This window comes from Rhincodon typus, chromosome 26 (assembly GCF_021869965.1).
Source record: "Rhincodon typus isolate 14 chromosome 26, sRhiTyp1.1, whole genome shotgun sequence".
In the NCBI taxonomy this organism is placed as follows: Eukaryota; Metazoa; Chordata; class Chondrichthyes; order Orectolobiformes; family Rhincodontidae; genus Rhincodon; species Rhincodon typus.
The window spans coordinates 14932015-14943778 of NC_063357.1; the positions used below are offsets into that span (position 1 = coordinate 14932015).

At 38.2% G+C, this 11764-nt stretch overlaps 1 protein-coding gene across 1 annotated transcript in view; it reads left to right on the forward strand.

Moving 5' to 3' along the window:
* Positions 1-11764, forward strand: part of gosr1 (golgi SNAP receptor complex member 1) — a 65419-nt gene that overhangs the window by 42496 nt on the left and 11159 nt on the right. The window contains exon 4 of the mRNA XM_048612355.1: positions 2680-2709. Coding sequence (XP_048468312.1) covers positions 2680-2709 — 30 coding nt within the window. The remainder of the gene's footprint in view (positions 1-2679; positions 2710-11764) is intronic.

Consider the following 11764-nt stretch of genomic DNA (forward strand, 5'->3'; position numbering starts at 1 on the left):
TCCATTTTAGTCACCTTCATGCTGCAAACACTTTCATTTGGCAGATCAGCTTTCACCACATATTCCCATTAATCTCAACAAAAAACTTGCTCACCTCCTCTTGATTTAATCCCCCTTTAATTTCTATCGTGATCATTCCATCAGGGATAGCCCTGTTTGTTTTCTCCCCACCATAACTTGCAGCTGACTTTTCCATTGAACTTTCTGGGTATCACGAGAAATGTAACACGTCTAATCATCTCTTCACACCATTTTAGGGACTGTAAGCACTCTTGTGTGAGGCTGGTTTACATGTACATCCTCCTCTCTAGTTAGTGTATTGTATACCATTGCTCACAGATTAATCTTGACTTTGAGGAGCAAACACAGCTCTTTGATAAGCATATCCAATCTATTCTTAAGTGACACATAACTAACTAAATGCTTTTCCCGTTCCCTCTTTTGAACTTCTCTATTTTTGGCATTCTATATGGCTCCAACCAATCTCAATGGAAGCTTCCAGGAAAGTGTGACTTTCCTTTTCCTTGGGCAATTCAAAGCTGTCTGCTATTGAACTTCAGTAATTTCTCCTAATTAGCCTTCAGCAGTGGTGCTGATTTTGTGGGAGGGGGTCTGTCATCACGTGAGACAGGAGATGGCTACATGTGTACCTTCAGAAGGTAGCTTACTACACGGTTGTGTTGGCCTGTGTTTTTTTTTCTTTTTGAGCACTACAGTTATTTGTGGCATTTCCTGTTTGCATTTCAGGTCTCCTGTCTTTTTCTGTGCTTTTACATTAGCTAGTTACATATTATAGATCTCTATTGCTTTTCACTTTTTCCTGTCTTCCAGTACTTTCCAAACCTGATTTCCTCCCCCACCCTTTCACATGGGAGTTTGCTTATATTTTAAGTTTTCAGTCCCTTATCTCCTGGATGTTATTTGCGATGTCTTTTTACAAATACTGATCTCTACATTTTCTGAATTTCCTACTTTTTATTTAAAGATGTTTTTCCATTGTTGCCCAATTGTCCGTGCTCTTAATGTTTTAGGAATGTAAGGACAGGAATAGCCCATGTAACCCCTTGAGTCTGCGCCACCATTTTGGATCATGCCCGATGTGTCTACCTCAATGCTTGTTTCTCACACTATTCCATACCTCTTAATATCATTAGTCAATGTCAATCTTGAATATATCCAGTCTCTGAGCTCCTGTAGCCCTCTGACATGGAGAATTCTAAAGATTCTCAGTTGTCTGAATGAAGCAGTTCTTCCTTATCTCAATTCTAAATGGTGTGCTCCCTATTCAGATGGGTGTCCCCGATTCTACGCTGTTTCAGCAATTGGTTAGGTAGACTTCAAGTGCACTCCCTCTATGGAAAATGTATACACACAATCCTGCAGATGTTATTGTATCAAGACACTATACATTTGAAAGAAGACATCTTTATTCCTGTATGTAGATACTCTTTTGATAAAGACTAATACATCATTTGCCTTCCTGTTGCTGCACGTGCATCTTTTAGTAACTTCTTAACAAGGGCATCCAAGCACTTTTATATGTTAACATTTCCAATCTCTCACTTGCATATTCTGCACCTTTTGTTCCTCCTCCTAAAGTGGATAGTCTCACGTATATGCATGATATTTCATTTGCTGTGTTCTTGTCCACTCCAAATCCTCTTGAAGCTACTTTGCATCATCGTCACAATCCACATTCCTGCAAGCTTGGAAATATTACAAACTTATTGCCTGGGATTGATTGCTGATGTCTTTTTATTCTTGTGTCCTGGAGTTGATCGAAAGATGCATAATTTATATTACATGCACATTAACCTTGTACATCAATAGTGGCAACATCAAGTTACAGTATGATTGAGAATCTCTATTAGCTATGCTATTTAATTTTGAATGTACTTTATGGTGTGGTTAACAAACAATGGTTTACAGATTTGCACAGCCCTATTGTGAGTTTAAAGAGAAGCTAAGGAAAATGCTTCCCAATTAAGAAAGTATTCCAATATAGTTAGAAACATTAAATTTTAAATAAGATGTTCTCTGCAAGTACTTCAAAAATTTCAGTAATGTGCCTTAGACATTTCAGAAAAGCTGAGATATCACCTTTACTCTACATAAGAAAAAGAAAAGATACATCTGCTAGAATAATAGGGAATAGTTCTCATTCAGGGTAATGATCCAGGAGTTGTTTGCAAGCCCTATTGTTCTTGAGATGTTTTGATCACCCTCAGCAAAGAGCGTTAATGTAGTACTATTAGACAACATTCTACTTCTGTGCCTCCAACAGTGCATCTAATACAGGTATTTCTTTTTGCGGAGGGTTGGGTTGGAGAGAGAAAATATGTCTATGCTTTAGAAAGTGGTTTCATCTTTTGTTTCCTGAGGGTAGAAATTAGATACCAGGTCATCCTCGCTGTCGCACTAAACCAGGAAACAAAAGGTACGCAAAAATAATATGGAGTGCTTCTCTGCAATTAACTTCTTACCAAGTTCTGTTTTACGTTCTGTTGGAGTGAAGCTGAAATCATGAACATGTTATGTTGGCAGTGCCATGAGTGAACATTGTTTCTCGTTAGTTTGGACTGCAACATTTGAGATTTAAGATGGAAAAACTAATGGAGAAATGTAAATTTATGTGGTAAGATATTTTCTCATGATTGATTTTCTCCCTTCCTTTTGCAGCTCAGATCGGTTGATAGAAGATACAATAAGGTAAGGCAGCAAGACCAAATTTCACTACTCAATTTCTCAAAGTATGAAATGTTTAATAAGTGTAAGTTTACAGAAAAAAGACATTTTGTCAAAGCTTTGTCTTGCACGCATCAGACCAATTCACATTATTTCCAGCCATTCCCTTACTTTAGAGGATGAATGATTCCAGGTCTTTCCCCACTTGTTCAATTCGGTTTAGCACAATAACCTTCTTTACTACCATTGAAAGTGAAACAAGACTGCAATTTAACAACCAGCATCTAAAAATGGGGTAAAGTACGACAGCAGACACTTTATAAACAATAATGTAAATCCACATTCTTTTTAAAAGCAAATCGTTGTACAATTCTTAGCCTGTCTGCTCACGTAGTATTTAGTTACATATGCAGGCTTTTTCAGTCAATTAAAATAATCGAAATTGCATTTCGAACAGGGTATTGACTTTATTGGTACAATGCGCACTGCCATTGGGCAGGAAACCCAGTATTTTGGTATCCAACAGCTTTTGTTAAATATCAGGAATATGTTTTGAGCTGCACCTGCCCTTCCATGTATCTGAACCAGGACCAGAAGTGGATCACTGCACCCCCTGAGCCTGCTCCATCGTTCAATAAGATCACAGTTGATCTGGCTCTGTTTTGAATTCCACATTCCCATCAACAATCCCCTTGGAGGGACAAAAGGCTTTGATTCACAAGGATGTATCTACCTCTGTAAATATATAATGAAGCCATTTCCACCATATTCTGAGGCAACATGTTTCATAGTCTTGTTTGAAATGGATGAAGCACATATGCCTGAGATGTGGGTGCTGATGTTTTAAATGCCGTGTTGACTGCTGTGCTGTAGTGCTAGTGTCCAATCTCTGAACCAGAAACAAAAACAAAGTTGCTGGAAAAGCTCAGCAGGTCTGGCAGCATCTGTGGAGGAGAAAACAGAGTTAACGTTTTGGGTCCAGTGACCCTTCCTCTGAACCAGAACGCCTGGATCAAGTCCCATCTGTTCCAAAGGTGTTTCACATCTCTGAGTAGATTAGGAAATATCTTTAAATGCGGTATCAATTGAGTGTGCATGCTGTGGTTGTGATTTAAGAGCAGCTGATGTTACTTGAAGAAAGACTCAGACAAAAATAAATAGCCAGTTTCCACCTGGAATGGGCGGGGCTGGTCTGCAGATGGGAAATGCCTGACTGCAGGCAAGTTTATTTGCAATACTGAATACATCATGTGTGGAAAGCAATCACCTCTTGTTACTTCATTTGCATGATTAGCAATGAGCCAGTGTGTGTACACTTAAGAATGATTTCATGTCACTGAGAGATGCATCATAGTTACCTTTCTAGAATCTACTCTAGTTATTCTAGAATTATCTGTTATTCAGTAACTCTTTTGTGGTGGTCAGTTCCGATCCTAGAAGTGTTTCGGTTTTAGATTATTTAATGCATTGGAATATTTATCCAAAATAAAATTCAGGTAATTACTGAAACACATTACTACTGGTATTATCTGTTAAATATATTGCTCACGTATTTGCAATCCACGTCTGGTTTCAACTGTTTTGTGGAATTGTCCTCAATCATGAGTATCATATGAATTTGTCTTTTTTATTCAAATTAGGAATACATGCTGGCTGTAGTTCATAAAAGTGAACACTTTGTTATAATTTTCTTAACGCTGAGAAAATTATGCTGAAGTTGCTTTGTAGCTCTGCTGTAACCATGTATGGTGTAGTTCCCTGAGGAAGTGTCCATTACATAATCATCGTGTAATTTTTTAGATCATAGGTATCATCTGACCTTCAAAAAGCTTTCTCTCTTAAACAATTTTTTTTCTAAATTTTGTGACAGCTAAGATTTACAGGAACTCTGTCATTTATAATGCACCGCAATAACTGGGAAAGTCACTTGTAAACCTACTTAAAAAATCTACTTTGTTCACCAACTGCACAAGTGTCTTCACTGTGGCACAGACCAGTAATTTTAATTTACAGTGTATTTGTTTGCCAGTCTCTTAGTTGTCTCCTTGCACACCAAATACAGTAGGCATTCAGCAAGAAAAATCCTGTATGCAGTCTTGTGGTTCTGCAGCAATTCCAATTAAATAGTTAGAAGTACAGTTAATCTTTGTAATGAAATATTCAAAAACACCTTTTTTTATTGCAGGAGGGCTCACCATAACCACCACCAGAGTTCTGCCATTGTTTCTAACTAGCTTAGGTACACAGGCTGACTTCATTCACCCGCTGGCTTAAATACAGTCAGACAGCACAGAAAAAAGCCCTTCGGCCCAACTCGTTCAATCTGAACTCCCATTTGCCAACATTTGGCCCATATCCCTCTAAACCCTTCCTATTCATCATAGGATCAATCATAGAATCCCTACAGTTTGGAAGCAGGCCATTTGGCTCATGGAGTTCACACCGACCCTCCATAGAGCATTCCAGCCAGACCTCCCCCCACCCTATCCCTGTCACCCAGGATTTCCCATGACTAACCCACCTAGCTTGCGTATTCCTTAACACTGTGGACAATTTAGCATAGCCAAGCCACCTAACCTGGACATCTTTGGACTGTGGGAAGAAACCGGAGTACCCAGAGGAAACCCATGCAGACACGGGGAGAATGTGCAAACTCCATACAGGCAGTCACCCGAGCATGGAATCAAACCTGGGACCCTGGTGCTATGAGGCAGCAGTGCTAACCACTGAGCCACCGTACCGCCACATTAATATACCCATCCAGATGTCTTTTAAATATTGTAATTGTACCCATCTCCACCACTTCCTCTGGCAGCTCATTCCATGCACCCACCACCCCCTGCAAAGTTACCCCTTAGGTCCTTTTTAAGTCTTTTTTCCCCTCTGAATTTAAACCTATACCCTTTCGTTTTGGTCTCCCCTACCCCAGGAAAAGACGTTGGCTATTTACTCTCTCCATGCCTTTCATGATTTTATAAACGTCTGTAAGGCCACCCCTCAGCCTCTGATGGTCTTTCCTGTTTTGTTGAAGGAGCACTTTGCATACCCTTAAGCTTCAGTCTGGATAACCATGCCCTCTGATATATAACAATACATATTACACCAACTTGTTCCATTTTTGAGGGGTAAAAGATTGGTGTGATGAATTTTGTTTCGATCCTGTGGTGTTAAAGTTGACCTGGACTCTGATTTCCGAATAGACATTGCTGGTCTTTTTTTCACAATTCTCCCTTTACTGAGTTTATGCAGGTTCCTTCCTGCATTTGCTCTATATAGTGGTATTTCTTCACCACAGTTTAACTTATCACTTCAGTCAATTGAAATAATCTATATTGCATTTTGAACAGGGTATTGATTTTATTGGTATAATGCACACTGCCATCGAGCAGGAAACCCAGTATTTGAGTTTCCCCAATAACAAGGTGTAGAGCTGGATGAACACAGCAGGCCAGGCAGCATCAGAGGAGCAGGAAAACTGACGTTTCGGCTGTGGACCCTTCTTCAGATTTGAGTTTCCCCAACAGCTTTCGTTAAATATCAGGAATATGTAAGGTCTTGTCTCACAGTTGCTGCATACTTAGGATTACATATTAAATCAAGGAGGGTGAGAGGCAGCTTGTGTGGAACATAAACACTAGAATAGACTAATTTGGCTGAAAGCATTGTTTCTGTAGTCTGTATACTTATATTCATTTATTTACGTTATTCTTCATGAACTGTTTGCCTTCTCTACCCACTCAGATACTCATAAAAGTTTCTGGTTTTTCCTTCCATTTGCTTGCCTGTAAAAATTGTCGCAGTATTATTAGCTGTACTGCTCCAACTAAAACAAACATTTGCAGGCTTATGGAAAAAGCTTTGCTTCTTGTTTGTCAAGACAACACTGCAGTGTAGGAAATGTATTGGAACATTAACAATTCTGAACATAGAGCTCTATAACATTAAGGTCAACAGCCCAGAAAAAGGCACCTGTAAATTATTCAGACTCAAGCAAATCCAGTGGTTTTATTGCCAAGTTCTTTTAACATTCTCATTCTAGATTTCTGCATCACAAATCTAAAAGAATAATTGTTAATAAGCTATTAGCATTTTGGTACTGAACTAATACCATTGCAACTTGGAGAAGTGAAAGATTGTGCCATTGTTAATCCCAATGGGCATGTTATTGCCATAAAAAGACCATAAAAAGCTTTTGAGACTGCTGTGTTTATATTACTGCTTTGTTACTGACCTGACCAGTAAGTAATCACAGCCATTAATGAAATGATTGTGACCTCTTTTGGGGACTTTTTTCCTGGAAGTTTTCCATAGTTAAACCATAAATGGAAGACATTTATCATCTGATTAATCAAGAAACTGAATTCGTTATCTTGACAATACTTGAAATTTGGAACACCTCCGATACTTGAAGATCTTGAATTCTGGTATTAAAAATCATACTGCACTATTAGAACTGTTTGCATTTTTTAGAAATATGTTTTTCCAAACATTCTATTATATATATTTAGGGCACATATTTATTTTACTTTACTCCAAGGGCATTTTTTTGAGGTTTTCAGTTTAATTCTTTTAATTCTCACTAATTTATTGTAATAATATATTCTGTATTATTATTGACGTAGATATTTGGCTTGCACAGAAGCAGATTAGAATAATTCGTCAATATTTTCAAGAAAACACTCCGGCATTAAGCTCAAAGCCATAATGTGCATGAAAAACATTAATTTCTTAAACACCAGTATTTAAATTGGTACAAGACAACAGTCATAACTTGGCAATAAAAGCTTTTCTCAAAATAACTAATGCCCTCCTAAACAAAAAGACTTCATGTTAAACATACATTCCACAGACTGGTGAAGTCATGGTTAATGTATTTCTACACCACAGACATAGAGCAGGAAGATTGTCTGTTTTATTGCATCTCAAATCTCAATCTCAGCTTTAAATTGAACAATTGAGAAAGTGTTTATTATAATAGCATCTGTTGTATTTTTCCCATGTAGTAGCTCCTGAACATATGCAGCGTTTAAACTCAGGAATGCACATTCGTTTGCAGAAAATTCAGTGCCTTAGTGATTTCAAGTTTTCTTGGTTCTTTGTTAGCTGTCCGTTCTTTTGTTGATTGATATATTTAAATGTATGTTGTCTCCTTTTGCAGCCTCCCTCCTTATCCACTCAACTTTGCAGCCTCACCTTTGCAACATTCCTTTCTTTTGGTCGCAGTATTCCTCCCCCTCTCTTTGCCCCATGTTTGCAGCCTCCTCTCTCCTGTGCTGTGCACCCCATTGCAGCCTTCCCCTACCCCCACCTTGCTACCCCTTACTTCTGCCTTCCCTGCCTGTTTCCCCCTCTTTTCCCCCCCCCCCCCCCACCACCTCACCTCACCACCCCTTGCCCTCTTCTTGTCATCACCGCAGTAACCCCTTGTCCTAGCTTCTCCTCCTCCTTTCCCCATTGCCTGACCCACCCTTTGCTGCTTTCTCCTTTCCACCCTCCTTGCAATGCCTGAGAGTTGAGGCAGGAGACTAATCATCAAGTTGAATGGTGAAGCCAGCTCAATAGGCCATATGTTCTTCTACTGTTGTTTTTTTATATAAAATTTTGAATACTTTACAAAGAGTGCAGAAAAGATTTACAACATGGCTCCAGGATGAAAGACCTCAAGTTACATGGTGAAATTGGAGAACTGGGCAATATCCTTCGGGCATACAGAGTTGAGAAGTGATTGTATCGAATAATCAAACTTGTCGGATCTGGAGAGAACAGATGGAGAGGAATAGTTCCCATTGGTGGAAAGGTCAAGACCAGAGGGGGCACAGTTATGAAGTAATTGACAAAAGTACCAAAGGAAACTTGAGAGAAGCTTTTACACAATGAGTGGTCAGGACCTAGAATGCACTCCCTGAGAGAGTGCTGGAAGCAGATTTCATAATGACTTTTAAAAGGGAAATGGATAAGCAACTGAGGAGAGAAGATTTGTGGGGCTGCAGTGAAAAAAGCAGGGAAGTGGAACTATCTGTGTTGTTCCTGCAGAGAACTGGTGCAAACTTGATGGATAGAATGGCTTCTTTTGGTGTTGTAACCATTCTGATATTCCAGAAAAAAGGACAAGAAAACTGTTCTGAGGAAGGGTCATTTGACCCAAAACATTAACTCTGAGTTCTCTGTACAGATGCTGCCAGACCCACTGAGCCTTTCCAGCAATTTCTGTTTCTGATTCTCCAGAAGCCTGAGTAGTTTCTCTTGAACAGATTTGCCCATGTTCAAGCATGTGCTTGAGTAAAAAATGTTCTAGCTCTGTACTATGTTGCCATTCAATTCCAACACACAGTCTGTGATCATTTTTGAGTTTGAATTTCAAATATCCGTTTAGTAGAACCTTTCCATTTTCGGATGGCATCCTTTGAGTAGTTTTTCCTTGATAAGGGTTGAATATAAGGATATTTGTTTGACTGCCGCATTTGGTAGTCCATGTTTAGTTTTGATAAAGATAGCAAACTTTGGCTTTTAATTTGAGTAACCCATTTGGATAACTGAAGACAATGATGTATGTATAAAATGAGGAATATGCGTTGTCAGGACTATGCAATCTCAAAGTATTCCTTTTAGCTAAAAAAAAAATGAATGGCTTCACTGAGTCTTTGAACAAGATTTAAAACTGCTAGGTAGCTATTTGTCAGTCATCCAATAATTGCTTGCCTGTAACTAGATGATTTACTGCTCAACACTGTAGGTTCTTAGTTTTAAAATATGGATATAAATCATTTTTAAAAGTCAATTATTTGAAAAAGATGTTCAGAAATTTAAATCAAATATTTAGTGCACTGAAGTAGCGTAAAGATGCACAATTCGTCTTATCAACTTTCACTTTTCCCTGCAGCCCTTCTCTTTAACCTTCATTCTTGACCCTCTGACCTTGCAGATTTCTGACCCACCTTAAACTTGTCCCTTCAAGGTCTAAGAATGTTATCCATTCCCAAATCTGTCCTCCTTTCCTATGTGTGCATTTTTTTTCTATACACAGAACTATGCAAACTCTGAAAGGCCCACTTGGCTGAGTTTGTCTTTGGCAGTGATTATGCTGCATACCACCTCCCACTGTGATTAACTTTTTGTTACCATACAGGCTTTTTGCTTTGCTTCAGAAACTGCTGCACGTTGTGTGTAGACAGTTTCCACAGCACCAGCACACTGACCCACGACTTAGAATCACCTGAATTGCAGTTTGAGATTTTCAGCAGTAAATCTGTGACAAAGTTCTGATACTTCCAGTTTGAACACATGGAGCTAGTTTCAATATAATAATGACTGTCAAATGCTATGGACTAAGTAGTAGTTTATGGTAAGCTCCATAACCATTATATAAGAGAAATTTGTATAGGGAAACTCAGGACAGGCTGACCTTTGATTTCTAGCAGCTGGCAAACACTTAAGAATACTAGGGAATTCCTGACACCATTTACAGTATAAGTCATTATATTTTGTAAGGAAAGACTACAGAATAAATTGTCTTGAAAGGCAACAGTTAGTTAAGGTACCTACAGTAGTTAAGGTTGATTAGAGAAATAATGGCAGAGACATAAATATTGTATTATTAACTGTAATAAAAGTTCCTGAGCAAATTGCATATTTTAGTTTAAGATTTTAATCAACAAGAGTGCTTTTTAAATTTCAAGTAACAAAAAGAAGCTCCTGGTGTTCCTGGAGAGCATATAATGGAATTACTAGTTATATCAGGGAGATGGACTTTATACTTGAATAAAACTGTACATGCCACCAGCAGTATCAAACAAGAAGTTAAGTGCGCATGGACAATTACAGTTCATTTCCAAAGACTTACGCATTTAATTCATATTGGGCTACTTTAATGTTTCCTTCTCTAAAATTTGTCTAAATTCAAATAGATTTGTTTTATTAAGTACTGAATAAAATCAACAGCAGATATTTCCATCTGAAGATTACTGCTTAAAAAGGTTGATTGTTTCCTGAGATATTATCAAAACAAATTGTGTAGATAGAAACAAATTGTTTCTAGGAATGAGGAGCGATAGATATGAAGTCAAATGGAAGAGATTTAAAACAGTTGTGAGTTCATGGATTCACTTCCAGGGTTGGTGATTGTATGTAATTGTTTCAATCAAGTTTAGATTGGATAGATAGACAAAGATATTGACTTGTGGGAACTGGGTAGCTAAGTACAACTGTATACAAATGTAACTATTTGCTCATGCAAAACATGTACACCAAAAATAGTGATTGTGCCAAATATCCTGTTTTTATATGTAACTTGGGTGTCAACTCTCCAGTTAGCTAAGGAACTTAGTTAAATTTAATTAGAGAAGTAATGCCAGAGACTTTATTGACAGTTCCTGAGCAGGTACCTCTTTAACTTCTCAGCTTGCATGGAGCTGAATTTGAAACAGTATCACAATAATACACATCAGTGTATTTCTGTAGTAATAACCTCACCTTAAACACATTTTAAAACACATACTCGGTGTGTTCCCTTTCTTTATTCTGTCTCTTGGTTTTTCATTTTAATTTTACTTTTGTTTCTGTCTTAACTAATCTATTTTTTTCATTGATTTGGAAAACGGTTGAACACTTAATTCATTTTTATCAGGTTTCAGGAGCAAAATGTTTAGGTGTGAGCTGCTCTAAAAGATGTTTTCAGCTTGTCCTGATGTGGAAGTGTAAAGATCATTTGGTCAAGTAATCAAACACACAATAATAACTTTCAATATTTATAATTTACATACAGTTAAATATGCAACATACTTTTTATAGACCTCAAGCAGACAGCTCCTGCCGACATTTTTGTGGTTTCCCCTTCTAGGAATATATAAAAAGGGGTTAAAAGAGAACTTCAGCATTAGTCTGTGTGTTATTGTTAGGCTGCTGTGGAAGCCTTGGTTTGAGAACAGCCAGTCCCTGCACCACAATTAACGAAAGGAAGAGTCTCTCTTTTTTTTATTCTTCTTTCCTCACTCACTCAGTCTCTCACTCTCTCTGTCAATCACTCCCTCCCTCGCTCCCCTCGCTCCCTGGTTCTTCTACTCTCTCTCTCTCTCTCTCTCCC